The sequence below is a fragment of the Raphanus sativus genome, chromosome 6 (genome assembly GCF_000801105.2).
Source record: "Raphanus sativus cultivar WK10039 chromosome 6, ASM80110v3, whole genome shotgun sequence".
Taxonomy (NCBI): domain Eukaryota; kingdom Viridiplantae; phylum Streptophyta; class Magnoliopsida; order Brassicales; family Brassicaceae; genus Raphanus; species Raphanus sativus.
In genome coordinates, this window is record NC_079516.1 from 23,278,723 (window position 1) to 23,303,944 (window position 25,222).

The 25,222-nt window shown below is 37.7% G+C and overlaps 4 protein-coding genes and 1 pseudogene across 8 annotated transcripts; 3 read left to right on the forward strand and 2 right to left on the reverse strand.

Moving 5' to 3' along the window:
• On the forward strand, window positions 1-2,934 carry LOC108810584 (transcription factor PIF1). Of its 4 annotated transcripts, none has more exons than XM_018582688.2 (8): window positions 1-148; window positions 427-494; window positions 571-1,330; window positions 1,477-1,554; window positions 1,626-1,691; window positions 1,777-1,842; window positions 2,050-2,403; window positions 2,484-2,934. In XM_018582688.2, the coding sequence occupies exons 2-8, from the start codon at window positions 427-429 to the stop codon at window positions 2,565-2,567; spliced, it is 1,476 nt and encodes a 491-aa protein (XP_018438190.1). In that variant the 5' UTR covers window positions 1-148; the 3' UTR covers window positions 2,568-2,934. The 4 variants fall into 4 exon arrangements, with proteins under 4 accessions (XP_018438190.1, XP_056845774.1, XP_018438189.1 ...); XM_056989794.1 differs by having other exon boundaries at window positions 17-148; window positions 427-490; XM_018582687.2 differs by lacking the exon at window positions 1-148 and having other exon boundaries at window positions 178-494.
• Window positions 2,935-4,298: 1,364 nt separating this feature from the next.
• LOC108810589 (protein CONTINUOUS VASCULAR RING 1) lies at window positions 4,299-6,203 on the forward strand. The gene is made up of 7 exons (XM_018582691.2): window positions 4,299-4,641; window positions 4,873-4,925; window positions 5,003-5,112; window positions 5,189-5,356; window positions 5,452-5,549; window positions 5,665-5,791; window positions 5,880-6,203. Exons 1-7 carry the CDS (start codon window positions 4,492-4,494, stop codon window positions 5,969-5,971), a joined length of 798 nt encoding a protein of 265 aa, XP_018438193.1. The 5' UTR covers window positions 4,299-4,491; the 3' UTR covers window positions 5,972-6,203.
• Window positions 6,204-6,340: 137 nt separating this feature from the next.
• Window positions 6,341-9,080, reverse strand: LOC108810590 (protein tesmin/TSO1-like CXC 6). Its single transcript, XM_018582692.2, has 7 exons — window positions 8,514-9,080; window positions 8,242-8,349; window positions 7,985-8,162; window positions 7,558-7,905; window positions 7,397-7,467; window positions 6,897-7,321; window positions 6,341-6,814 (listed from the first exon to the last, which is right to left on the reverse strand). The coding sequence occupies exons 1-7, from the start codon at window positions 8,705-8,707 to the stop codon at window positions 6,621-6,623; spliced, it is 1,518 nt and encodes a 505-aa protein (XP_018438194.1). The 5' UTR covers window positions 8,708-9,080; the 3' UTR covers window positions 6,341-6,620.
• Window positions 9,081-9,887: 807 nt separating this feature from the next.
• LOC108810591 (uncharacterized) lies at window positions 9,888-12,454 on the reverse strand. 2 transcript variants are annotated; one of them, XM_018582695.2, is made up of 9 exons: window positions 11,995-12,454; window positions 11,761-11,873; window positions 11,611-11,660; window positions 11,411-11,528; window positions 10,979-11,127; window positions 10,792-10,899; window positions 10,589-10,708; window positions 10,330-10,503; window positions 9,888-10,235 (listed from the first exon to the last, which is right to left on the reverse strand). In XM_018582695.2, exons 2-9 carry the CDS (start codon window positions 11,834-11,836, stop codon window positions 10,134-10,136), a joined length of 897 nt encoding a protein of 298 aa, XP_018438197.1. In that variant the 5' UTR covers window positions 11,837-11,873; window positions 11,995-12,454; the 3' UTR covers window positions 9,888-10,133. The 2 variants fall into 2 exon arrangements, with proteins under 2 accessions (XP_018438197.1, XP_018438196.1); XM_018582694.2 differs by having other exon boundaries at window positions 11,761-11,890; window positions 11,995-12,452.
• Window positions 12,455-20,114: 7,660 nt separating this feature from the next.
• On the forward strand, window positions 20,115-21,099 carry LOC108808125 (uncharacterized; annotated as a pseudogene).
• Window positions 21,100-25,222: the final 4,123 nt, after the last annotated feature.

Here is a 25,222-nt window from a genome sequence, read left to right on the forward strand (position 1 = left end):
AGTCCAGTGGAGAAACATAAAGACAAGACACAAAATGCCCAAAATTAACTAGAAGAGAGAGAGAGGTATAGGAAGCTTATCACATTGTAAAAGCACGAACTTTGAGAAGAGCCTTGAGAGACCCTAAAGATCCCCCTAAAAAAAAAAGGTTAGTAAGTAACAACTTTATTTTAGTATAATAATATAACAGTTGCTGCAATATTCTATCAATTAGAAGCCTATCTACCTCAGTTCAGGGGTAAGGTTATTTCTTCCTCCCTCTTCACCAGTAACAATACTCTTCATCTCTCTGGGTACTACTCTCCCTCCAGTCTTTTGGGATTTAGGATAAAAAGAAAGAAAGAGAGAGACTCTCAAGGTTAATTGTTTCTTGTTTTAGAAAGATAATGAACCACCAACACCATTTTGTTCCTGACTTCGAGACAGATGATGATTATGTCAACGCTAACACAAACCCTTCTTCTTCAAATCTTGCAAGAAAACCCATCATGTAAGTAAGTTTCACGGCTTTCTTTTTATGATGAGATATTTTAATATCTGAATTTGGGTTATGTGTGATTATTAATATAGAGGTGAACAAGAAGAAGATGGTGATCTCATGGAGCTTCTATGGCACAACGGTCAAGTAGTTCTCCATAATCAAAGACCCAACGCCAAGAAACAACCTCCTCCTCCTCCTCCTTCTTCTTCTTCTGCTCCTCCCCCAGCGTTAGATCATAATCTCTTCATCCAGGAAGACGAAATGAGCTCTTGGCTTCATTATCCTCTCCGTGACGACGATGATTTCTGCTCAGATCTTTTCTTACCCGCCGAGAGACAGACCTCGAATCAGGTCGTCACCGCCGCCAGGCCACCGGTACCTTCGACTGTGAGGCCGCCGGAAGCGTCGTCTATGAGGCCACCAGCACCTTTGCCGTCGTCTGTGAGGCCTCCGGTACGGAATTTCATGAACTTCTCGAGGCTGAGAGGAGATTTCACCGGTAGAGGAGGAGAATCTGGACCGTCGGTTTCCAAGTCGACTGTGAGAGAATCGACGCAAGTAAGCGCCACACCAGCGAGGGAATCCGATCTAACACGGCGGACAGACGGCATTGGCAGTCGAGGGACGGTTGATTTGGCATCCAGATCCGCCGTAGATGGAGGCGGCGGCGCGTATACTGTCGGACATAATCGGAAGGGAAAGGCGGTGGTCACGACGGAGCCGAGGAATGAGAATCCAGCAGGTGCATCGTCTTCTCTTGCGTCCAAGAGTGAAATCGAGCCGTTTAACGAGACGACGATCGTGGACGAGAGGAAACGAAAGGAGAGAGAAGCCATTGACGAGACCGAGGTGAGTCGTTATCACGATCACGAATGGGCTGCGTCCGTTTCTGCGCACAATAGCCTTTTGGTTCATTTTAGTGTTGCAAATAGTACTAGAATACAGCGCATGATAATAGTGCATGACTTTCTATTATTATTTTTTTTTTGTTGCAGGAGGAGGCTAAGCAAGGACGTGGATCAACATCGACAAAGAGATCTCGAGCTGCTGAAGTTCATAATCTCTCTGAAAGGGTTTGTATTTATCATCTTTTTCCGATTTTTTATTATTTCACAAATATATTCTAATATTGATTGGTAAACAGAAACGGAGAGATAGGATCAACGAGAGGATGAAAGCTCTTCAAGAACTCATTCCTCGCTGCAACAAGGTCTCTTTCTTTCCATTACTTTCTCTCCAACCTATCCCTTTGTTGTTCACTCATCAAAACTTTATATATTTTGTAATATTCTCAGTCAGATAAAGCTTCAATGCTTGATGAAGCTATTGAGTACATGAAATCACTCCAGCTTCAAATACAGGTCTGTCCTCTATAACCACAATCTTGTCTTAATAAAATACACAAACCCCATTTGATTAGGTTTCTGCACATTTCATCTCTAGTTTCAGAACTATGCAAATCTTATAATCCAATATATGATTTCTTAAAAACTTTTTCTCTTGTTGAAGTCCATTAAAATTAAAACCTTTGCCATGAAAACTTCAGTTTATGACTGGGATTTCTGCAGATGATGTCAATGGGATGCGGTATGATGCCAATGATGTACACTGGTATGCAACAGTACATGCCTCACATGGCTATGGGGATGGGAATGGGCATGGAGATGGGTATGAACAGGCCTCCTCCTCCTCCTCCTCCTCCTCCATTCATGCCATTCCCAAACATGTTAGCTTCTCAAAGACCTTTACCTCCACAACCTCGCATGGGCGGCTACCCTGCTGTTCAGGCTTCTGATCCATCAAGAGTGTATGGATCAAACCAGCAGTTTGTTCCAAACTCGAACCAGGCTCCGTATTCTGGTTACATGGATCCGTATCAGCAATTCCGCAGTCTCCACCCGAGCCAACCACCTCAGTTTCAGGTACTTGCCTTCATTAATGGTTGTTCCCCTGCAATGAGTGAAACTAATGCTGACATGATCTCTTGTCTTTGTTCTTGAAGAATCAAGCAGCATCGTACCCAAGTTCAAGCAGGGTAAGTAGTACCAAGGAATCCGAGGATCAGGGAAACCAAACAACAAGTTGATGAGATCCTGAGCCAAGATGATCTGTTTTCACAAGCAATACACAATTTTGAGAGAACTGACAGAGAGAAAGAGTTAACATGTACATCGCAGTTTCATATATACATATGTATTATGATCTTGTTGTTAATCTCTCTTCCGGATTGTATACTACTTAGATATATGTACATGTCAAGTCCCATAAATTTAGGAATTTATACATACAGGTTGAAGAGGCTTAGTGAAGAGATTGAATGAAAGACCCAACGATGCTGTTAAATATTATGTTCTTTAGGAGAGTTTTTTTTATATTTTATATTGTTTTACAGTTTTCCTGATGATTTTAGATCTATTATTTTGCTTTTATAAAATAGGCAACTTCCTTTTGTCTTTGTTACGTTTGCCTATGTTTATTTAAGCAGAGGCACTTTGTTTTTTGATCAAAGTTCGATCCTCGGCTGCTATGTTCATTAGATGCGTTACATTCTCGGAAGCAAGTCCATTTATTCAACTTGAAAAAATAGTTTACAAACTAAAGATCACATTTCTGGTGATGAAGAACGGATTCAAAAAAGGAAAAAAGACAATAAATTTGTTGTTCAATAGGTGAGTAATCCAAGAGTTGAAGATTCTTCTGCAGTTAATGAGTTGCATCTCGTGGAACGCAACTACTTGGAGAATCATGCTTTGATTTGAGCTTATACATCACAAAGACCTCAAGAAAGTATATATATACATGTTATGAGAAATTTGAGACCTCAAGAAAGTATATACATCACAAAGACCTCAAGACGTTTGAGACCGCTTGGGAGGGATAAAGAAGAGTTTATTGAGAGAAATAGTTGGAAAATTGCCAGAATTTTAAATTAATTTCCCTAAAATTTTAGAGAAATTAGAAACCAATTTGTAAAGAAAAGTCAAAATTTGTTCATTTTGTATAAAACATTATATTTTAATTAATAATAATAAATAATATTTTCATAAAGATAAAATTTCCATACAATTTTTTATCATTTAAACATTAATGTTAAATAATTTATTTGTATTTCATATCTGTAAATAAATATAGATATTTTAATATTAAATGTAAACAATTAGGTATTAATTTCTGTAAATAAAATTATTGAATAGTTTTAATAATTATTAGACACAGTAAAACAACTAAAAATTATAAGAACTTAACATATTTTATTAATACAATATATTTTAATAATTTGAAAATATCCATTCAAGTTTTAAAAATGAATTTTTTTTATGTAATAAAATTTGTAATAGTTTCAAAATTTTAAAATATCTTAATTTTGTATAAGTTATAGATATTTAATTATTTATATTTTAGTATAATAATTAAAACTATGATAAGACTGGTGAATTTATATGAAATTATTTAATAAATATTATATGAAAAAATAAAATTTATATTCTTGATCAAATTATCCAATGTCTTTTGTAAATAGTATTAGTTTAATATTTTGGATATATTTTTGGTATTACATATATTTATTTCAGTTTTGATTTTTTAGAAATAGTTTTGAATTTTAAATAAAATTTTGGGTTTTAGATATATTTTTGGATTTTATGTACATATACATATACATGAACCGACCTTAACCTGATAAAAATTAACCGGCTTCTTTAATAAATATTTAGTTTTGTGATAGGAATTGATTCGGACCCGGTTAAAATTGACTCAAAACCAAACCAAAAAATTATAGTAGATGTAACATCTGAGAACCGAAGGACTAGACCCGATCCTGACCCGAGGAAACAAAAAGAAAAAAAGAAAACGAGAGAGAGAGAGAGAGAGAGAGAGAGAGAGAGAGAGAGAGTCCGCTTGGGGAAGGTAGTAAGTAGCTCAACAGAAGAAGAAGAGTCGTCGTCGGCGAAAAGTCTCATCTCACCGCCACTCGAATCTCTGTCCTGAAGTCCACCGCCATTTCACTAGCGATGGGAGACGAGAAGCCGACGGTTGTGATGGCCAATCGAGAAAGAGATCTGGAGCTTCTGATGCCCGTCGCTGATTCCAAAGATAAAGATGAAGGTTCTAGTTCGAAGCCTTCTTCATCTTCTTCTTCGCATCATCAAGCTGGCCACGAGGTCTACTTTCTTTTCCCTGATCTAAGATGTTCTTCCTTTGTTCATTTCAAGATTTGCATGAAATTAACAATATAATTGGATTGATTTAAAGCTCCAATTTCCTTTTCAGTGTTCAAAATCTGAGAAATTGATTTTGCCCTAGATTCATTCCATGTATCATTCATTCATTAACAACAACTTCTTTAGACATAAACTTTGAAGCATTCCAAGTGTTTTTTTTTTTTTCTGCAGACTTTAAGCTTGTTCATTAGGGGTTGGGCCTCTAAGAAGTTCATGACTGGCTGGTAAGCAAGCAAGACTTTACATTTTTTGTCATTTTTATCATAGATTCCTTTAAATATTATTCTTGTTCTCTTTCCAGTGTTATCCTCCTTCCCATTGCCATTACATTCTACATAACATGGTGGTTTATTCACTTTGTTGATGGTTTCTTCTCTCCCATTTATGCTCAACTTGGAATCAACATTTTTGGTAAGCAATTTGCATGTCCCCGAATCAACCACCTTGTGTCTGATTTTTTTGGTTTTTTCTTTTTTTTTTTTTGTAGGTTTCGGTTTCTTGACTTCAATCGCGTTCATCTTCTTGGTCGGAGTGTTCATGTCTTCATGGTTGGGGGCTTCGGTTCTGAACTTGGGAGAGTGGTTTATCAAGCGGATGCCATTTGTTCGTCACATCTACAACGCCTCCAAGCAAATCAGCACTGCCATCTCTCCTGGTCTCGCTTTAGAAGATGAAAAACCTCATAATTGCATTCTCAACATTATGAATATTCCACTTCTCAACCTTGTTCATATCCAATGTTTTTGACAGATCAAAATACACAAGCTTTCAAGGAAGTTGCAATCATCAGGCATCCACGTGTAGGCGAATACGCATTTGGGTTTATTACATCAACTGTTGTTCTTCAGGTGAGCACAACGGATGTCGTTATTGTTTCTGGAACTTCTCCTAACTTATGGATACAAAAAGGGTAGACACTAGTTCTGTACATTATGCATGTATAACTGCTCTTTGTCCTTGCAGAATTACCCAACAGAGGAGGAACTTTGCTGTGTTTATGTTCCAACGAACCACCTTTACATCGGAGATATACTACTTGTCAACAGTAATGACGTTATCAGGCCAAACCTCTCGGTCCGTGAAGGCATAGGTGAGATCACAAAGCCTCCTTTGTTTCTCAGATTATTTAGTAACTTGCATAAAGCCACTGGACTTAACATATCATTGCTGATCTGCAGAGATTGTTGTTTCGGGTGGAATGTCAATGCCGCAAATTCTATCTACACTAGATAAACCAGCAGCCTCCATCGACAGAGCTACAAGCGTATAGAGAAACTCATGCAGAAGAAGAAGAAGAAGACACTTTCTAGTTTTGTTTGGGATCTGGGGATTGTGGTTTTTGAATGTTTGATGATGAGTGTTTGTCTCTTCAGCGTTGTTGTAACATTCCTCCCATTTGTTATTTGTGTGTTTACAAAAAGGTGTATAATGTAAGCTTAGTTCTATATCCCTCCTTAGATATGAGAATCTTTTTATTTCAATTGAAAAAGCATTGAGAGTTATATTTTACACTTCAGTGGTACAAGCATTGAGAGTTACAAGAAGTGGCTATTATCTTTCTAAAGCAACAGAATTTGATTTGGTTGATTTACTTCACAAGAAGTAGCTATGTAAAATACATAACATTATACCAAAAAAAAAAAGTTTTGAAAGAAATATTACTATGTAAAATAGTCGAGTGGACTAAGTAGCAGCAATGTACACAAAATAATGACAACAAGTCGTAAAGAAAAACATTAATAAATCAAAAAGAAGAATTTTAATGGAAGGAACTAAGAAAAGTCTAATAACACAACAACCTTTGTGAACAGTTATTGTAATCATTTGCCAATTTTGGTGGCGTTACCTCAATTAGGCATGGGGATTCAGCTGCCATCGTTGCTCTCTGTAAAGTAATGTTAGAAGTAAAATGTTTTGAATCATATGTCTTTCTTTTCAGACAGAGCTTGAGGCTGTTGAGTTTGAGTATATGAGGAAGTTAGCTGAGAAGGTTGCTGTATTGTGGTTTGTGAAACTCCATTCGCCACTGCTCCTTGCTCAACCACTGGCTCAACTTTCACAGCAGCGTGTATAGGTGACTCTATATCCATCCTTGACAAAGAATACTTTGATTCTGCAACAAAAAAAAAAAACAAAAACTAGCTTTTAGACATGCGAACTTTCTGTTTGGCCATACTGAGAGAAGAGATGTAAACCTTTTAGTTCTGCGTATGAGATGATTCGGTTAAGGCAGTCACGGAACTTGGTTAATACTATTTTCTCCTGCTCTGCATAAACCAGTTCTTGCCCTTTTGGTGGCTCCACCGAACAATTAGATGAAGCTGCAACCATTAACATAGTGTCCTGTTCATCACACATCAATGCCAAAGTTTCTGGAGACAATGACTTTCCTTTAGAGCCATCTGAACTGGACTCCTCAGCACCAGGTTCATTTCCACTCACAGCTTTCTCAATCTCGGCACCATTGTTATTGTCTTGCGCAGAGGAAGCTAAAGAAGTTTCTGACTGATCTTCTAACCGTTTCTCTGTTGATGTCTTGGCTGCTACCTCAGATACAGCAACCAGAACAGAACAAAGCGCTTTCACATCCTGTGGTTGAATTATATCTGCCAAGAGAGACCTTTAAAAACAAAGTGTAACTCAGTTTCTGCAATCTCTGGATCAGGTTTAACTGTTATGCGAGGAGGCATTTTACCTATATACAACTTTGGATGGGCCTCCACGACCAGAAACAGGTTTTGAAGATGTCGTCTTCCCGCTACTTCCCTGATAACAATAATAAATAATAATACAATAAGTTCTCACTCCCCTAATCATCAATCAGACCAAGTAAGTATACTAGGGAGCTGATTTTACCTGACCAAGCCTATTAATAGATGAATCTTTGGCTCCTTGGTTGAAGAAAATGTCTTGAGCTTTCCTTCTCTTAGGAGCAGGAGAAGATGCAAAGCCAGAGGAACCTACAGCTCCGGTTATGGCAGCATTTGCGTGTTGGAGATAAGCCGCACCATGTGAATGCTCACCGTGAAAGAGAGCTAGCCTGTCTTCACTCCCTTCAAAGTTTTTGCAACCCAAGCATCTGCAGTTGTCAGAGCAAAGAATGTTTGCCTGAAAGCACTCACAATACTTCTTGAGACATCCTGATTTCTTGCAGTGACAGCCTTTGTGGTGCTTCCCTAACATCACAACACCACCAACCACCTCCTGCAAATTTGAAATTGAAATTCATAAGCAGCAAAAGACCAACAGTTTAAAACCAGCATCAATATATATATATATATACCTTGTTATCTCGAGCATCGTGTGGACTGCTAGCGATTTTAGGCCTGAAGGCATTAGGATTCCGTTCGAGAGTAGATTCAATGGCTTCTCGTCTGGCGGGTTCATTGTCAACGTTGTTGCAACAATTTAAACAGTTGCAACCATCACAGTATGTGCCGGATGCAAAGCATTCACAATACCTGACCCAATACAACTTTTTAAGTTTCACTGAATGAATCTATACGAAGTCTCTATAAAAGAAAAAAAGAAAGAGCTTACAGCTTCAAGCAGCGTGAGTGTTTACAGTTACAGTGTTTCTTCTTGAGAGGAGTTCCATCTCCAGCTTCCACCAAAGGCCTTGGCTTAGGTTTCGGAGACTCTGGCTTCCTAGAGAGATTAATTAAACGATAATAAACAAAAGCTTGAGAGATTTGCAAATTCAAAAGTTTTATACTAATCTGTATAAAAAGATCTATACTTTCAATCCCCAAAACATGAATTCAACTACGCAGAAAAATCTACGATTCAAAAGTTTCGATTTTGAAACTTACGGAAGCCTAATTGGGCCCTGAGATTGTAAATGTTGAGTCGGAGTCGCCACCGTGGCTGAGATGGAAGTGGCATGAGCTTGATTAACCTCCACAGAGCCACCAGCGAAGTCGAGTTGCCTCGCCGTCTTCTTCGTCGGAGCATCAAGCTCTTCTGAAACCTCCATTTTAGGCGGGAGGTCGTCTCCTTCTCCCATCTGAAGATTTCGAATTTCTCCCCCCCCCCCCACAAGCTTATAATCAACACAATAAAAAGTTACCCAGATCAGCTCGAGAAGCACGATGAATTCAAGATCCGGTGGCGGATTTAATCCCTTCCGTACCCGAAAACACTCGAGCCGAATCGGCGTTTTATTGAATTTCAAACGGTAATTTTGAATTCGAACTTTGATCCGCTTGTATTTAGATAGAAGAAAATTAGGGTTTTGAAGGGTTTGATAAGCACCAGGAGAAAGAAGAGGGATTTTTGAAGAAAGAAAAGACTGAGACTTTGGGTTTGTTCTTCTTCGTCTTCTCCCAGAGAGAAAAGAAAGAGGCTTCTCTCGTCCCTCTCTCTATACATCTTTTGAATTTTCAATTTCGGGATTATATTAGACGGATGGATTTACGATACGATTCGATCCTACGGTTGTTGATAGATACTCTCATCCAACGATAACTATTCGTAAGTTTTGAAGTGTAGCCGCCTCTTCACCGTCCGATCGCCGCCAGAAAACAAAAGGATCTTTTTTTTTTAAATGTTAAAAAAAAAGAACAATCAAAACATAGGATATAGGTGTTATGAACCACTCATACACTGACACGTTAACATTCGCTCGTGACTGCACAAAAACTGAGTAGCAATGCTTAAGAATAACGCTTTTGGTCCATTTGTTATTTTTATTCACGGATATTCCCAACTAATTTCTAATATTTAAAATACACCCCCAAAACTCCACAGATCAAAACGCCATAGAGGAAATCGCATTTTCCTGTCAACGGTTTATTTTTATTTTTTTTTTAAGAAAAGTTGATTGCATGAGAAAATAGTATAATAACCTACATAAGTTGAGTTGAGTTATTGCCACCAAATTTGATACAACCAAGCGTGGAGGTTAGATACCTTATTTTTCTCATATTGACTATATGTTTTTATTTCTATAAAATTCATACCGTCATACGTGTAATTTGATAGATCGACTTGAACACTTCAATAAACAAAACTACCAGTCGTTCTTTTATATTAGTGTTCGATTAGCCTCTAAATGTGATTAACGGTTTTGAATATCAACAACAGCTGATTGTTTTCGATTTAGGTGCACCAAATTTCTTTTAGTAGCATTTAATTCAGAAAGATGGTGTTTATTTCAAAATCAATTTTTTTGTCGACATCAAAAATTTAAAACGGTCAACAAAAATTAAATAGAATGTCTAGAAACAGAAATAGTATAACTCAAATCTTTCGGCATTCAAGATTGCAAGACCAAACCGAAAAGCTAACAAATAACGAACCGGTCAAGGCATGGACCAAAATACCGATACATAATAACCGATATGAATTGCCGGTACAGAAACTACATGCGGAACTTCTTGGAACCGTCTCCTTTATGATCTAGTTTCTTATTTGAAGACATAGTTGTCTCTTTAACGGTTAATGGGAGTATGCATACGCTCAACGATCTTATTCACAGCATCACGGGACATCACAAGCGTGTCGTGGAGCAAAATGCTGTAAACGTTAAGCCCCTGCAAAACATTACATAAACAAGGTTCAAGATTCACTAACTGATTTATTAAGTAAACCGCAAAGTTTGACACGTGATCGGATTATGTGACTTACTATTGATGGAAGTATGTTGACATAGTGAAGATTCTGGGTGGCTAGCTTCAGCTTCTCATCGATAGGACCGCCTTCTACAACGAGGACTTTCTTTGTGTTCTCCATTTGATTGTAATAGTTCACAATGTTCTTTGTTTTGTGCGTTGGCAATGCCAAATCATCAAACACGAGGAGCTGCATAGTTTCACCAAAACATTCAGCGGATACAAAGCAGACAATTAAAGGAAAGGGCACTTATGTAGAAGAGAAAGAAGCTGACTTTTCCTTCTGCGGCTCTAGCTGTGAGTGCTATCTTCAGACCAAGTCTTCGAACCTGCTTATTCATCTTTATCGCATGGCTTCTTGGTTTGGGCCCATGCATCACACAACCACCTCGGAACTAGCGGTTTCAGTAAAATTCATCAGAAAAAGAACTGCGATTTGGTGAGAAGAAAGTTCAAGTATTCCAAAAGTGATGCGTACCTGCGGGCCACGGAGTGTACCATGTCTAGCTCTACCAGTACCTTTCTGGTTCCATGGCTTTCGACCAGTTCCGCTAACCTCACTTATGGTTTTGGTCGAGTGAGTTCCCTGAACATGGACCAAAATGTATCAGACTTATTGATTGACTAATTAAGACTTGTATAAGATAATCAAAAGAGTAATATACCTGCTGGCGTTTGGCAAGCTGCCATCTGACGACGTGGTGAATGATATCTTTCCTGACAGGAACATCAAAGACATCACCAGCTAAAACCATGAAACCCTTGTCTTCGTTCTGAAAGTTTGTCACCGGAATGACCAAGTCTTGATATTGTCCTACGGAAATTACCAACCAGCGAGAACTTGTACAGAATAATAAAAAGAGACCAGAAATAAAGAAAACATAAATGTTCAAGAGATTTGATCAGGTCTCAAGCACTGGTAATCAAACTCTCTCACATATAATAAGCTAAAGCATACTATACTCCTTTCTGAAATCAGAGTAAGTTCATAAATCTAACAACTTTTTACATAATAGTCAAACTCTCCGTCAACCTTACACACCACACAATAATAAGCTAAAGCATATGAATGTTAACTACATTCTTCATTCACATACCTATGTTTCGGTCTGGAGTAATGACGGTGTTTTGGGACAGTAAATCATGAGGAAATGAATCATCAGGAGTCAAAATAGAAGTGGAGAGCTTTCGGTTCGAAAGCAAACCCATTCCACACTGCATTTAATAGGTAGCAAGAAATGAAATCAACATCTCGAGAATAGTGAAAAATGCAATGGAAGAGATGTAAAACATCAACCTTGAGATGATGACTAGGAAGAGAGCTTAAACCATTTCCAGATGCATTCGCTGTTCCATAGAGACGCACAAGTAACTAGAGATCAAAAGTTACATTCTTTACATGAAACCAAAAAAAAAAAAGGAGCTTAGAGACAGGGAGGGATAATACTCGTGTAGCTGCTGCGTCCTAAAGCTGTGAAAGATCCAAAAGTACGAAGAACTCTTCTTGAGAGTGAAGCAGCCATATCCTTTGAGTCAAAACCCTAAATCGAATTTCTCAATCTAGCATAAAATGCAATCTAATCAAAGAACACGAAAGATCCAAAATGAGAATCTCAGTAATATATCAACAGTAGATCCTATTGTTCTCCATCCACTCACTATGAGAAGAAGAAAAACTAACCGGTCAGAGGAGCGGCGGTGAAGCAGACGAAGAAGTAAAACGGCGACTATCAAAGGTTTTAAAGAGACTGCGATTTTCGAAACGGGAAGGTTTACATGTGTGTTGGGTCGGGTCGGATCTATTTATTGGGCCTTCAACTTTATTAGATTAATAAAGTCAAAGCCCATATAGTGTTGCTACATGTGTGCCTCGTAAATGCCCAGACGGGTCGAATCGTCTTTTTTAATTACTCGGATAAGTATACTCTTCCCAATGAATTATATTCTTATTAGCTTCTCGTGGTAAATGTGATATAGTTTCGTGCACTGTTTTGAAACCCGACTCGGACCCGTGGTTGAGCCAGTAAACCGCGGTTGAGCCGGTAAATCCGAAAAAAAAATCAGTTCGGATTTTATTAAAAAAACCAAAATTTAAAAACTCAATAAAACCCGAAATCTGGTTACCGGTTGAACCAATAGACAATTTTAACTTTTTTTAGTTTTAATTATGTTTTAAAAATCTATTTTGTATAACTTTTAATTAAGAAATTAAATTTTACAGTTTTGTTATCGACAATTTATTAATGATGTTTTATTTTTGGTATATTTTGAATTTGAAATTTAGTTTTATTAGTCACATTAGACATAAAAATATTTATGAATTTTTAAGTCTTGATATTTTTTTGTTAAATTTCATAAATCTTAAATTGTTACAATTTTTTAAAAATAATCTAAACTATTTTTTTGTATTTTGTATGTCAAATTAAAATAGAAAATAGAAACTAAAATTAACTATTTTCTAAATATTTTTAAAACATAAAAATATATACATATCTAAAATATTATTTTATGTTTTATAAAAATATTAGAAAATACTTAAATTTAGTTTATATGTACTTATTTTCATAACTAATAGTATATTATTATATAATAAATTAATTTACTTATCAATTTGCGGTTCACTCGCGGTCGACTCCATGATCCGATGACCCGAAAAAATCATCTGATTCAGTGTCCGGGTCGGATTTAAAAACATTTGTCCTATGAGCTCAATTTTTCAATCAGTACCCATTTTATTAAACTAAATTTTGATTTGTAAGAAAGAAATCCAAATCCAGTCGACCATATATAATTTACCTTAAAAAATAACATATATATCGTGTTTTAGCTGTGTTTTTCTAAATGTAAGAGCTTGAGTTCATCGAGTAAACTTTGTTGTATAATAGAACAGTGAACAAAAACGAGCAAACATTTTAGTTTGCATAAAATCTAGAAACCCTAAAACGTAATGTTGATTAAGATAAATTAAAATGTAACTATGGAACACTGATCATGAGTCTACGTTTCATCAGATTAACGAGGGTCCAAAAAGTTTTCTTACACAATATATCATATTTTCTTGTATTTAGACGATTTCTTGTCATGTATATAGTAATGCAAATCGAAACAAGTAATCAATATACTAGCCATTTTGGTTTTAATTTGCTCTACTTAGTTAGTAAACTAATCTGATACAGACATGAGGAGACTAATTAAGCCTGAGATAAATTATATTTTCTTTTTCTTTGCCTTGATTTGAAATGTAGAGTTTTCGTCTAATGCGGGTAAGCAAGAAAATGATGTGCTATTAATGTGACAACTTGCATAAAGCAAAGAAAGATATAGATCATAAACGTATCATCTGTTGTTGTGCTATCTACTCACCAAACAACAAGCAAAAGAAAGTGTTAAAGTTGTGTTTCCAAATTCCATGGCGCTTCTTGATGTCCTTCGCTCAAACAAACAAAAAAACAAAAACATTTACATGTGGTTGGGAGAAGAGTTTCAGAACACTCTTGCTTTTATCAAATCGAGCAAACATATGTTATATTTGACTCTATTTATAAATTCAGAAATTTGTAAAGATATTTGAACATATAATTGAATTGGTAATTAATGTTCCGACATGCTATGGGCATAAGGCTGTTTGTTCCCTCCATGTACATGCATCTTCTCCTGTCACCCACCAAAACCATAAGTTTTATTGTACGTATACCTTACATAGAGATCCATTCAAAATTCAGTAAAATTGTACATTATTTTGTTTTGTAGTGATACAATATATCTCAGTTAACTTTTTTTTTTCTCGGTCAACTTACTGCATTCTTAAAAAAAAAACTTATTGTTTAAAGTTATCAACATTTTTCTTTGAATGATTAATAATTTATCAAGATATAAAGAAAACTGTATAATTAATGAATGTCTATTTTCATATTTTGCTATGCTCATGTAGAATGGAAATACATCTTATTGGTATTTCAAAATTTGAATTTAATTTATAAAAGATTGGGGTTGACATTGGATTAGAGTTTATATTTCCATGAAAAATTTAGTGATTAGTGGCTAGGATTTAGTTTATAGAAGATTGGGGTTGACATTGGATTAAAGTTTAAAATTTCCGTGTGGGTTTAGTGATTAGTTGATAGAGTTTAGTTTATATATTATTGGGTGGACATTGGGGCAAGCATTACTACCTTCCATGAATGCATAGTTCTATCAACACTTGAAATACATTGTACATTATCTTTATATTGCAATTACATTTTCACCTTGTCTATTCTATATGTCTCATGTGGAATGAAAATGCATCTTTGTTGTTAGCTCGAAACTTGTGTCTGGTTTATGTAAGATTGGATCGATATTAGATTATAGTTTATATTATATTTCAGTTTGTGTGATTAGTGAACAGTGCTTAGTTTATGGAAGGTTAGGTTTGACATGGATTATGGTTCATACCTCGGTCTAAAGTTTAGTGATTAGATGATAGGGTGTCGTTTATATTACCGTGTGTGGTTTACTGATTAGTTTATAGTCATTTTATTCAGAATTTGGGGTTATATGGATTAGGGTTTACATTTTCGTGTAAAGTTTATTGCTTAGTTATTAGGGATAATTTCTGTAAGCTTGGGATTGCCATTTAAAAACCTTGTTGTACTTCTATACTATTTGCCTTTATTCTGTGAGTTATATTAATATTATGTCAGACAGAATAGCAATGCTTGTTTCGTCTATTCTCTATTACGTTAACATTTGGATTGTATCGCGTACTATTATTATCCACATATTTTACTCTGTATACTTTTATCATATGTGATAAATACAGTTGGTTTTCAGCTGCGGACTGCTATATACTTATTTATCATCCACAAAAATCCATCATGTCATTTACTTTATACATTGCATACATTGCAACTGGCAACTTGCTATTTGAAGAGATATAACTGGCTGGAATGTGATCAAAGAATCTGACATCAAATTTTGTCAAAATCAGTGTTAGTTATTTAATTTGTAACTCAATCTGGCTATTTTGCCAATAATTTTTTTTAACTAAAAAACACAGCATATGTTCTGGTCTGAATGTGTTCATGTATAATTCTATATATTATGTAAAATAAACAGAAAATGGACTCTTAACTTGATCATAAGTCTACTTGATCAGCCAATGTAATTTTATTCCAAACATATACTTTGAGTATCTTAAATGTTTAGAAGTTTCTCACAATTTTGATACATACTTTATAACACAAAGTAACGTCTATGGCTCTTTCTTCGAATTATTGAACTAGAACATGAAAGGTCGATAAAAAGGGGATTAGGTTTAGTTCATGAAATTATTGAACTAGAACAACATAACAGCTCTTTCTCTCTCTAAAAAAGGGCGATAAAAAGGGGATTAGGTCTCCTCCCTGTCTCTGCCGTCGGTGGGCACCACGCTCTCCGGCGTGAACTCTCAATCTCCTCCTTTCTGCTTTCTAGTCAACTGCCTTCATGTCTCGATGCTCTCCAAGAAGAAAAAGAAGCCTCGTCCGTCTTTTGCTCTGTTATTTAAGCTTCGCCATCTAACTCACTCCTCCAGGGAATATGGTTTTGCAATGAAGAAGGGGTCGTCTATCTCTCTTACCGATCTGGGCATGGCTGCAATTGGGTCTTCGAGCCCTCTGACGATTTCTTCTCCGTGTGCTTCTCCGGCTGTAATCTCTTCCAGAACTTCTCCGATCTTTAGTTTCGGCGGCGATGCTCCTATTCTGCCATGGAAGGAGGGCTCTACGTCTACTTTGTTTGCGGTTCCTACTCTATCTTCCAAAGTCAACTCTGGTTGTGGGGATTTTGGCCCCCTCACGTTCTACAGGTCGAGCGCTGTGCATTCTACTTCGCCGTTGAAGGAGGTTCCCTCCTCCACCTTATCTCATGTTCCTCCATCTCTTCCGGAGGGCTCAAATCTACTTGAGAGGGATAATACTACTCTTCCCGGGTCTGTTAGCATTGTGACGGCTATAAGGAAACCGGATTCTGTTGCTCCAGAAACTGAGCGCAAGGAGAATTTTGAGGTTGCTAAATTGTTTGTCAGGGTTGATCTTACGACACAGCTACCTCAGAAGATAGTCTCAGGATTCTCCAATGGCAGGGAAGTTGTCATCGATTTCTCCTACCCCTGGTTACCTGTTAAATGCGATGCCTGCAAGAAATACGGCCACAAGATGGATATTTGCCCGGCTGTGGCTGCTGCTGCTCCTCATAGCGATAATAATATTAAAAATTCTAGACCTGAGGCCTCAAGGAAAAGATCAAAATCAAGACCTGGTCGTTCAGGGTTTAATCCGTCTAAGAATGCAGCTCCTCGTTACTCGCCAGTAAAGCATGTCAGTAACGCTGACGATACTGAAGCTGTTTCTGATGCAGCTGTTCCTGATGCAGCTGTTGACAAGGGAAAAAGTTCAAAAACCGATACTGATGCAGCTGTCACCTCTAACTCACTTCAGGAAGGTGATGCAGCGACCGTAGTGGAGAACGCTCAAGTGTATGTTGATGAAGCTAAGGAAGCAGTATTAGAGGAGGGTGAAATCCCGTGCACTGACAAGAACACTCCTGATATCGAGTTTGATACAGAACAGGCGCTGGTTCAGTTGGCGGAAGATCCAGAGACAAAGACTCGTCTTCTTATTTGTACTGTCTCAGACGTCGACATTGATTTGATACGATCTTCAGGATCTGCTAGTGGGGTTGATTCAGAGGCTGCCAGTGGGGTTGTTTCAGAGGCTGCCAGTGGGGTTCTTTCAGAGGCTGCCAGTGGGGTTGATTCAGTGGCTGGAATTCTTGAGTCTGCTGGGGTTGTTTCAGAGGTTGGGGTTCTTACTTCTGCTGTTGTGGACTCAAACTTAGCTCAGGTTGTTACAAATGATGGAGGTTCTGACCAAGAGATCTTTACGGTTACTCCACAAGTCCCAGACGCCAGTGGTGGCTCTAAGGATACTACGGTGGGTTTAGAGGATACCAGTTTTACTTCAGAGGATACCAATTTGTCGCTGCTGGCAGGTCCGGTTTCTGAACAACAAGAGATTACCCGTTCTGATGAGGAGCAGGATCCGGACAACTCTTTTTACCTGGTTAAAAACAGGAAGGCTGGCCGCAGGGCCAAACACCATTAATATTAAATATGAGTTTTTTTGCATGGAATGTTCGCGGCCTAAATAGTGAAAGACGCAACACCATGACCAAGGATTGGATTAATATCCATCGGCCACTTTTTGGAGATTTTTTGGAGACTCACATTTTGGAGAATAATAAAGAAAGTGTGTTAGGGGCTATACCAAGAGGTTGGAACTTTTTTGAGAATTTTGAAGAAACGGAAGCATGTAGTATTATTGTTGTTTGGGATCCGAGCGTCACTATGATCGTCTACAAGGCTACTGCTCAATCGGTCACCTGTGGGTACTCTATGGCTACAATTTGGTGGAGGACCGGCGAAGTCTTTGGGATTGTCTTATTGATTTGCAGGCCTCTACAACTGTCTCTGACCATCCTTGGTGTGTATTAGGAGATTTTAATCAGATGTTGCGGTCTTCTCATCACTCAAAACACCTATCTATGCGCACTGATGATTCTGGAATGGATGAGGCAAATCTGGCTTTGCAGGATGCTCAGTTCTTTGAAGCTCAGGCCAAGGGCCTACCTTTTACTTGGAGGAACTGTCAGGATGATAACCCTATGTCCACAAAGATGGATCACGCTTTTATCAACCAGGAATGGGCCACTTCTTCCCCTGATTCTTTTGCAGATTTTCTGGATCCATCTCAGTCGGATCATACTCCTTGTCTCTTCCAGATGCCAGCTATGAGGCGCCAGGTTGTTAAACCCTTTAAATTCTTCCATAATGTGATCGACCACCCGGAGTATGCTGAGACAGTCAATGAGTCCTGGAATTTTGGGCAGATCACAGGCACTGATCAGTATAAGCTGGTTTGTTTTTTAAAGTTGCTGAAGAGATCGTTGCGTAGAATAAACAAGCGGCACTTCAGTGGTATTTCCCAGCGGGTTAAAGCTCAGAAAGACAGAGTTGATAAGCTTCAGCGGCTTCTCCTTACCTCCCCAAATGTGGCTACTGCCCGAGCTGAGCATGCAGAGAGGGATAAACTGAATATTCTTTTTAAGGCAGAGGAAAAATTTTATAGGCAAAGGTCTCAAGTAAGATGGGCTGCCGTGGAAGACCGCAATACACCATTCTATCATCGAGTGGTTTCTCAACACGCCTCCAGGAACCACATCCATTTTCTTAAAGATGGTAATGATAATATGTTGTATGTTGTGGATGACATAAAATCGCATGCAGCAAATTACTTCCAGGGGATTCTTCGTTCAACTGACCTTCTTGTGTCTTCAGCCTCGACTGATGAACTTCAGAGCCTGCTACCCTTTTGCTGCTCCGAGCTACAACAAAACTACTTGAAACGGGAGGTAACTGCAGCTGAAATTAAAGCAATGTTGTTCTCTATGCCGCTGAATAAGAGCCCCGGACCTAATGGTTACTCGGTGGAGTTTATACGAGCTTCGTGGGAAACAGTGGGAGAGGATATCATTAATGCTGTACGTGAGTTTTTTCGGAATGGAAGATTGCTGAAGGACATGAACACAACGACAATAGCTTTAATACCTAAGAAGCCGCATGCTTCCTCCCTTGGTGATTATAGGCCCATTAGCTGTTGCAACATTGTGTATAAACTCATCTCCAAAATCATTGCCAACCGTTTAAAGCATATTCTCTCCGAATGTGTAAGCCCCAACCAAGCAGCTTTTCTCAAGGGTCGCAGCCTAGGGGAAAATGTGCTTCTAGCTACTGAGCTCATGAAGGACTACAACAGATCCACTTGCCTCAGGAGTGTGATGCTTAAAATAGATATCCGTAAGGCCTTTGATACTGTCTGTTGGGATTTTGTGATTAAGGTTTTGGAAGCACAACAGTTTCCTCCTAGGTTTATCACTTGGATTACTGAGTCCATCTTATCTCCAAGATTTTTGGTGGCCATTAATGGCGAACTTGCGAGTTTCTTTGAGGGTAAAAAAGGTCTACGGCGGGGAGATTCTATTTCTCCCTATATGTTCATTATGTTGATGGAAGTTTTATCGCTGTTGCTGAATAAAGCTGAATCTGATGGTGCTTTTCGGTTACACCCACTATGCTCTACCCCTAGACTCACTCACATACTTTTTGCTCACGATCTCCTAGTCTTCTCTGACGGTTCGGGTGACTCAATTGAGGGCATAAAGGAGGTGATGCAGAAGTTTAAGGATTGGTCCGGCTTGGATACAAATGAGTCAAAATCAGAGATATTATACGGAGGATATACGGATATCCAAGCCTTTCTGCTCACTGATCTTTCTGGTTTCAAACGTGGTGAACTTCCGAGTAGGTACCTAGGTCTGCCATTGAATCCTAAAAGAATATCAGCTGCAATAATGCAACCGTTTGTGGACCGTATAACTGCAAAGCTTCACTCATGGACGATAAAGTATCTCTCTTTCGCTGGTAAGGTCCAGATGATTTATATTGTTATTTATGGCATGGTGAATTTATGGAGTTCAGTCTTCGTGCTCCCTAAATGGTTCTATGCTAAGGTTGATTCTCTGTGCTCGGGTTTCCTTTGGAAGAATAGCACGACTTCGGCATCTGGTGCTAGAGTATCCCGGTCTGATATTTGTAAACTGAAAAAGGAGGGCGGTCTGGGTATTAGGAAGCTTGAGGATTTTGAGAGGGTTTTCCGGCTAAAACGGGTCTGGTTGTTCTTCTCTACTTCAGGGTACAAAGCAATAGATTTGTCGATAGGAGTATTTGGCTGATCAATGATTCGCAGAGATTTTCAAAGACTATTAGAAGTATGCTAGACTTGAGACAGCATCTTCAACCTTACCTCCGATGTAATATGGGAGAATGGAGAACATCTTTGTTTTGGTATGATTACTGGACGGATTTGGGGCCGTTGTACTTAATTTTTGGAACCTCTGGCCCTGCTGCCTTAAGGATTCCTTTAAATGCTACTGTCTCTCAAGCGGTTAGTGACGGTCACTGAAACTTACCGCCTGCTCGGTCAGATGATGCAGAAACGTTACAAGTGGTGATGTCGACAATATATGTCCCATGCGATGCTAATGGCAGTGACGTCTATTTGTGGCGCCTTAACTCTGGCGGGTTTGGAGCTTCGTTTTCCTCCAAAGTCACTTGGGAGAGGCTAAGAAATCTTAATCCGCAGGTCCCGTGGCACTCTGTGGTTTTGTTTAAAGAAGAGGTTCTGCGGTGCTCCTTTATTACATGGACTGTTTTTCTTAAAAGACTCCCCACTAGAGACAGATTGATATCATGGGGATTAACTCTTCCACCAGGTTGTGTTCTATGTTTTGATGGTGTTGAATTCCACTCCCATCTTTTTTTTAATGTTCTTTTGCTGCTGCTACTTGGAATTGTTTTTGTGGCAGGTTCTTCGCGGCTCCCCCAGCTTCGGTAGCCTCATTGGTGGACCTATGCCAGCAACTTCAGAGACCTCATGTTCCCCGTGCGGTATCGGTGCTCAAGCTTCTGAATCAAGTCATCATCTACAACCTATGGCGTGAAAGAAATGCCCGCATTCTTCAAATACACTTCTATTATCAGAAAGGCCTTCTTCAAAGTGGTGGATTGTACTATGCGAGATAGGTTGTTGTCTCTCCCTTCGCGGACTGCTTCCTTTCATTCCCTTCTTGAGTTGTATTTTTGGTTTATCTCTCCCTACAACTAATCTGCTCATTCTCTCTCTGTTTCTCTTTTTCTTTGCTCTCTCTCCTTGGCTCTTCTTTCTTTTAGTTTCTTTTGTTTTCTTTTCTCTTTCAAATAAGTTGTGTCTTTCACAACAGTGTAAAAACTCAGAAAATGATTATAAAATTTTAATATTTTGACCAAAAAAGAAAAAGTGACGTCTACGTATATACCGAATTACATACCAACTAGTTGTTTGGCCCGCACATGCGGGCGTAAATAATTTATAATTACTTATTACTAAATGCATACTAATTAAAAAATTATAATAATAAATATTGTTAAAATATAAATATATTTGAAACAATAGTTTTGTCACATTGTTTTCTAATAGTTATCTCATCTGACCATCATTAATAAATAGATCTTAGAATCACTCAATATTCTTTTTCCAATTATATAAAATTAAGATCTTTTGATTAATATTAAGTTATATGTTTCTTTTTTTTAATTTTAACTTGTTATTAAAATATATTTTCAGATAATAACACAATCTATATAAGAATTATCTTTTTATTTTAAAATATATAATTTATATTTTGAATAATTTTTAATATTATTAATTTTAGTCACTTATATAATCAAATAATTTTAAATTCTTCTTTTTATTTATCTAATTTAAAGAATTTATTCATAATGATATAAATGATATTAACCACTAAATAATTTTAAATTCACTTTTTATTTTAGCTAATTTATAAATTCTATTCATTAAGAGTATAAAAGATTTTAATCAGTCTTACCATCAATAATTATTAAATCTTAGAATCACTCAATATTCCTTTTTCAATTATATAAAATTAAGAATTTCATTTGATTAATATTTATATGTTTCTGTTTTTTTTAATTTTAGCTTTTTATTAAAATATATTTCAGATAACATACAATCTATATAAGAGTTATCTTTTATTTTAAAATATATAATTTAGATTTTGGAAGATTTTTATTATAATTAATTTTAGTCACTTATATAATCAAACAATTTAAAATTCGTTTTTTTATTTTAGCTAATTTATAGATTTTATTCATAAGGATATAAATGATATTAACCATTAAATAATTTTAAATTCATTTGTTTGTTTTAGTTAATTTGTAAATTTTATTCATTAAGGGTAGTATCGATATTAGCCAGTCTAACTTTTAACGTGAGAGCTTCGTTGCGAAAAATTACTTCGCAAATAATAGTATAGATAACCTCCTGTACAAATAAATATCTACATATTGTGTTTTGTTATATACATCAAATCAAGTACCCTACAAGCGTAAAAAGCGCAATTAGACATGAGAAGCCCAATACGTTTCTCTTAGATGTGTGACTCAAAAACTCTCTCTTATCTTTTGACCAAAAGGAAAAATGCAAGTATGCAACGATAACTTAGATAAAGCATCTATCTATAGACGATTGATATACAATTTCTAATCTGTTTTTGTCACATTATACAATTTCTAATCCAAACAACCTCTTTTGTTGCTGAGTAATCCAAACAAGCCTTATAGAAAGTTGTATACATGTTATATTTCTATAACGGATATACAACACTCTTATTGATTGAGTCGAATTTTTTATACTAAATATTTTGATGCTTCAATCGGTTGAGGAAAAATTAATAGATCACTTAAATGTTAATATGTTATAACTAGGTCTAGGGATGGATCGGATAACTGGAAGTTTTAAGATATCCAGATCTGGATCATTATCTGGTAGATCTATGATTTTATTATTTTTATTCGGATCCGGTTTTTGGATATCCGGATGTCAAATATTCTTCTAAAAATTGTAATATCGGCGAGTATTCGGATCCGGATTTGAATTCTTAAAATAAATAAAAATAACATAATATTTATAAAATATTAACAATAATTAAAAATGAAAATTTATATAATGGTTTTAATTGTTTCTATGTATAATATTACTGTGAGGTTTGGGTCAAAATCCATCCGACTTGTTCAACATTGGGCCGGCTTGCACAAGTTACGCGCGGATAATCTGTGGGCTTAGTCGACGAAGCCCATTAGGTTAAAGGCATACATAACATGTGCGTTAGGTCTACTACAGACAACGGTTCTTCTTCAAGCAGCCACCAGAGATCAAGCCAGAGAAAGAGTCAAGCTACACAAGAGAGACAGAGACATTAGTATAAGCTAAAAGAACATTGTTGAGCTCATTTCTTCTAGCTTAAAGGCCTTGAGACTAATTGTGTCTTCTTGGTGTATCTCTAAACCATCACAGTTCTATAAGTGATTGGTTCTTGTACTCTTTATTGATCTAGTGGATTTTGGGAGTAAGAGATCTCCCACGAGACGTACCGCGCCGAGGGCCTGGAACTTGTTAAAGTTGCTTGTGTCATTTAGCTTAACATACAAGTAACAAGTTAAACACTTAGATTGACAATCACACGAGACTGAAAACATAACAAGTGGTATCAGAGCTCTCGGGTTAAGGCGTGTGATTAATCTAAGCGAAGAGGATGGTCAGCTTGTCCAAGGCACGGATTGAGGTGGACAGGTTTGATGGTACTGGGGATTTTTCGTTGTGGAAGGTTAGGATGTTGGCACACTTCGGGGTACTGGGTTTGAAGAGTATTCTGGATGATGAGAAGCTGCTAAAGGATCCACCAACCGCACAGGAGGAGCTGGAGAAAGCTATGAAAGATCCGCAGAAGGGGATAGCAGGAATTGTAGAGACAGTTCCAGATATTGATCCAGTCAAGTTTGAGAAGTCTGAGAAGGCAAAGGACTTGATAGTATTGAACGTGGGTAACAAAGTCCTATAAGATTACACACTGCGAGACAGCTGCATCAATGTGGTCCACGTTGAACAAGTTGTACATGGAGACATCTTTGCCGAATAGAATCTACCTTCAGCTAAGGTTCTATACATTCAAGATGTATGATTCCAAGAGCATCGACGAGAATGTTGATGACTTTCTGAAACTGGTGGCAGACCTCAACAATCTACAAGTAGAGGTGTCTGAGGAGGTACAAGCCATCTTGCTACTGAGTTCACTATCGCACCGGTATGATCAGTTGAAAGAGACTTTGAAGTATGGGAGAGACACTCTGAGTCTCAGTGAGGTTACTGGAGCTGCAAGGTCAAAGGAACGTGAGCTGATTGAGAGCGGCAAAGGTTCTAAGTCTTCAGGGGAAGGACTGTATGTTGACAGGGGCAGATCAGATAGCAGGTCAAACCGTGGCAGTGGCAGTGGCAGTGGAAGGAATGGAAAGGGGAGATCGAAGAGCAGATTTGGTAGGTCAAAGTCTCGACCTAAAGGAAACAAGGGCTGCTTTATTTGTGGAAAGAAAGGGCACTGGAAAAGAGAGTGTCCTGATCGGAAGTACAATAAACCAGAGAACTCAGCCAATATTGCAGAGGAACCGAAACAGCCTCTGGTGTTGACCGTGAGCACTCATGAGACGCAGGAAGAGTGGGTCATGGATTATGGTTGTTCTTTTCACATAACTCCAACAAAGGAGTTTCTGTTCGATCTGGAAGAGTTCGAAGGAGGCAAGGTTCTAATGGCTAACAATACTCACAGCAATATCCAGGAAATTGGGAAGATAAGGATAAAGAATCCATACGGCTCAGTTGTGATTCTCACGGGTGTAAGATACATGCCAGGAATGAGCCAGAATTTGATCTCATATGGAATGCTGGAGACTTCAGGTTGCAGGTATGAAGGGAAGGATTTAATGGTTCACTTCTACAAGGATGATAAAAAGGTGATTTCTGGAAAATATCATCAAGGGTTGTACTATCTGCAAGGGTCAGTGTTGAAAGGCGAGGCAAACTCGTCCAACAAAAAATGTGATTGGACAAGTCGGTGGCACTCAAGACTTGGTCACATGAATCTGAAGAGTATGAAGGTTCTAGCCAAAGAGGGATACGTGCCTGAGAAAGAGGTTGATGAGTTGAAGTTTTGCGAGGAGTGTGTGCTGGGGAAGTCCCATAAACAAAGCTTCCCAGTCGCAAAGCATGTTACAAAAGGAATCCTAGACTATGTGCATTCAGACATGTGGGGTTCACCATCAACACCAGACAGTTTGGGAGGTTGTAAGTACTTCATAACCTTCATTGATGATTACTCTAAGAAGGTATGGCTATACTTTCTAAAGAACAAGAGTGATGCATTCGCGACAGTCAAGGAATGGA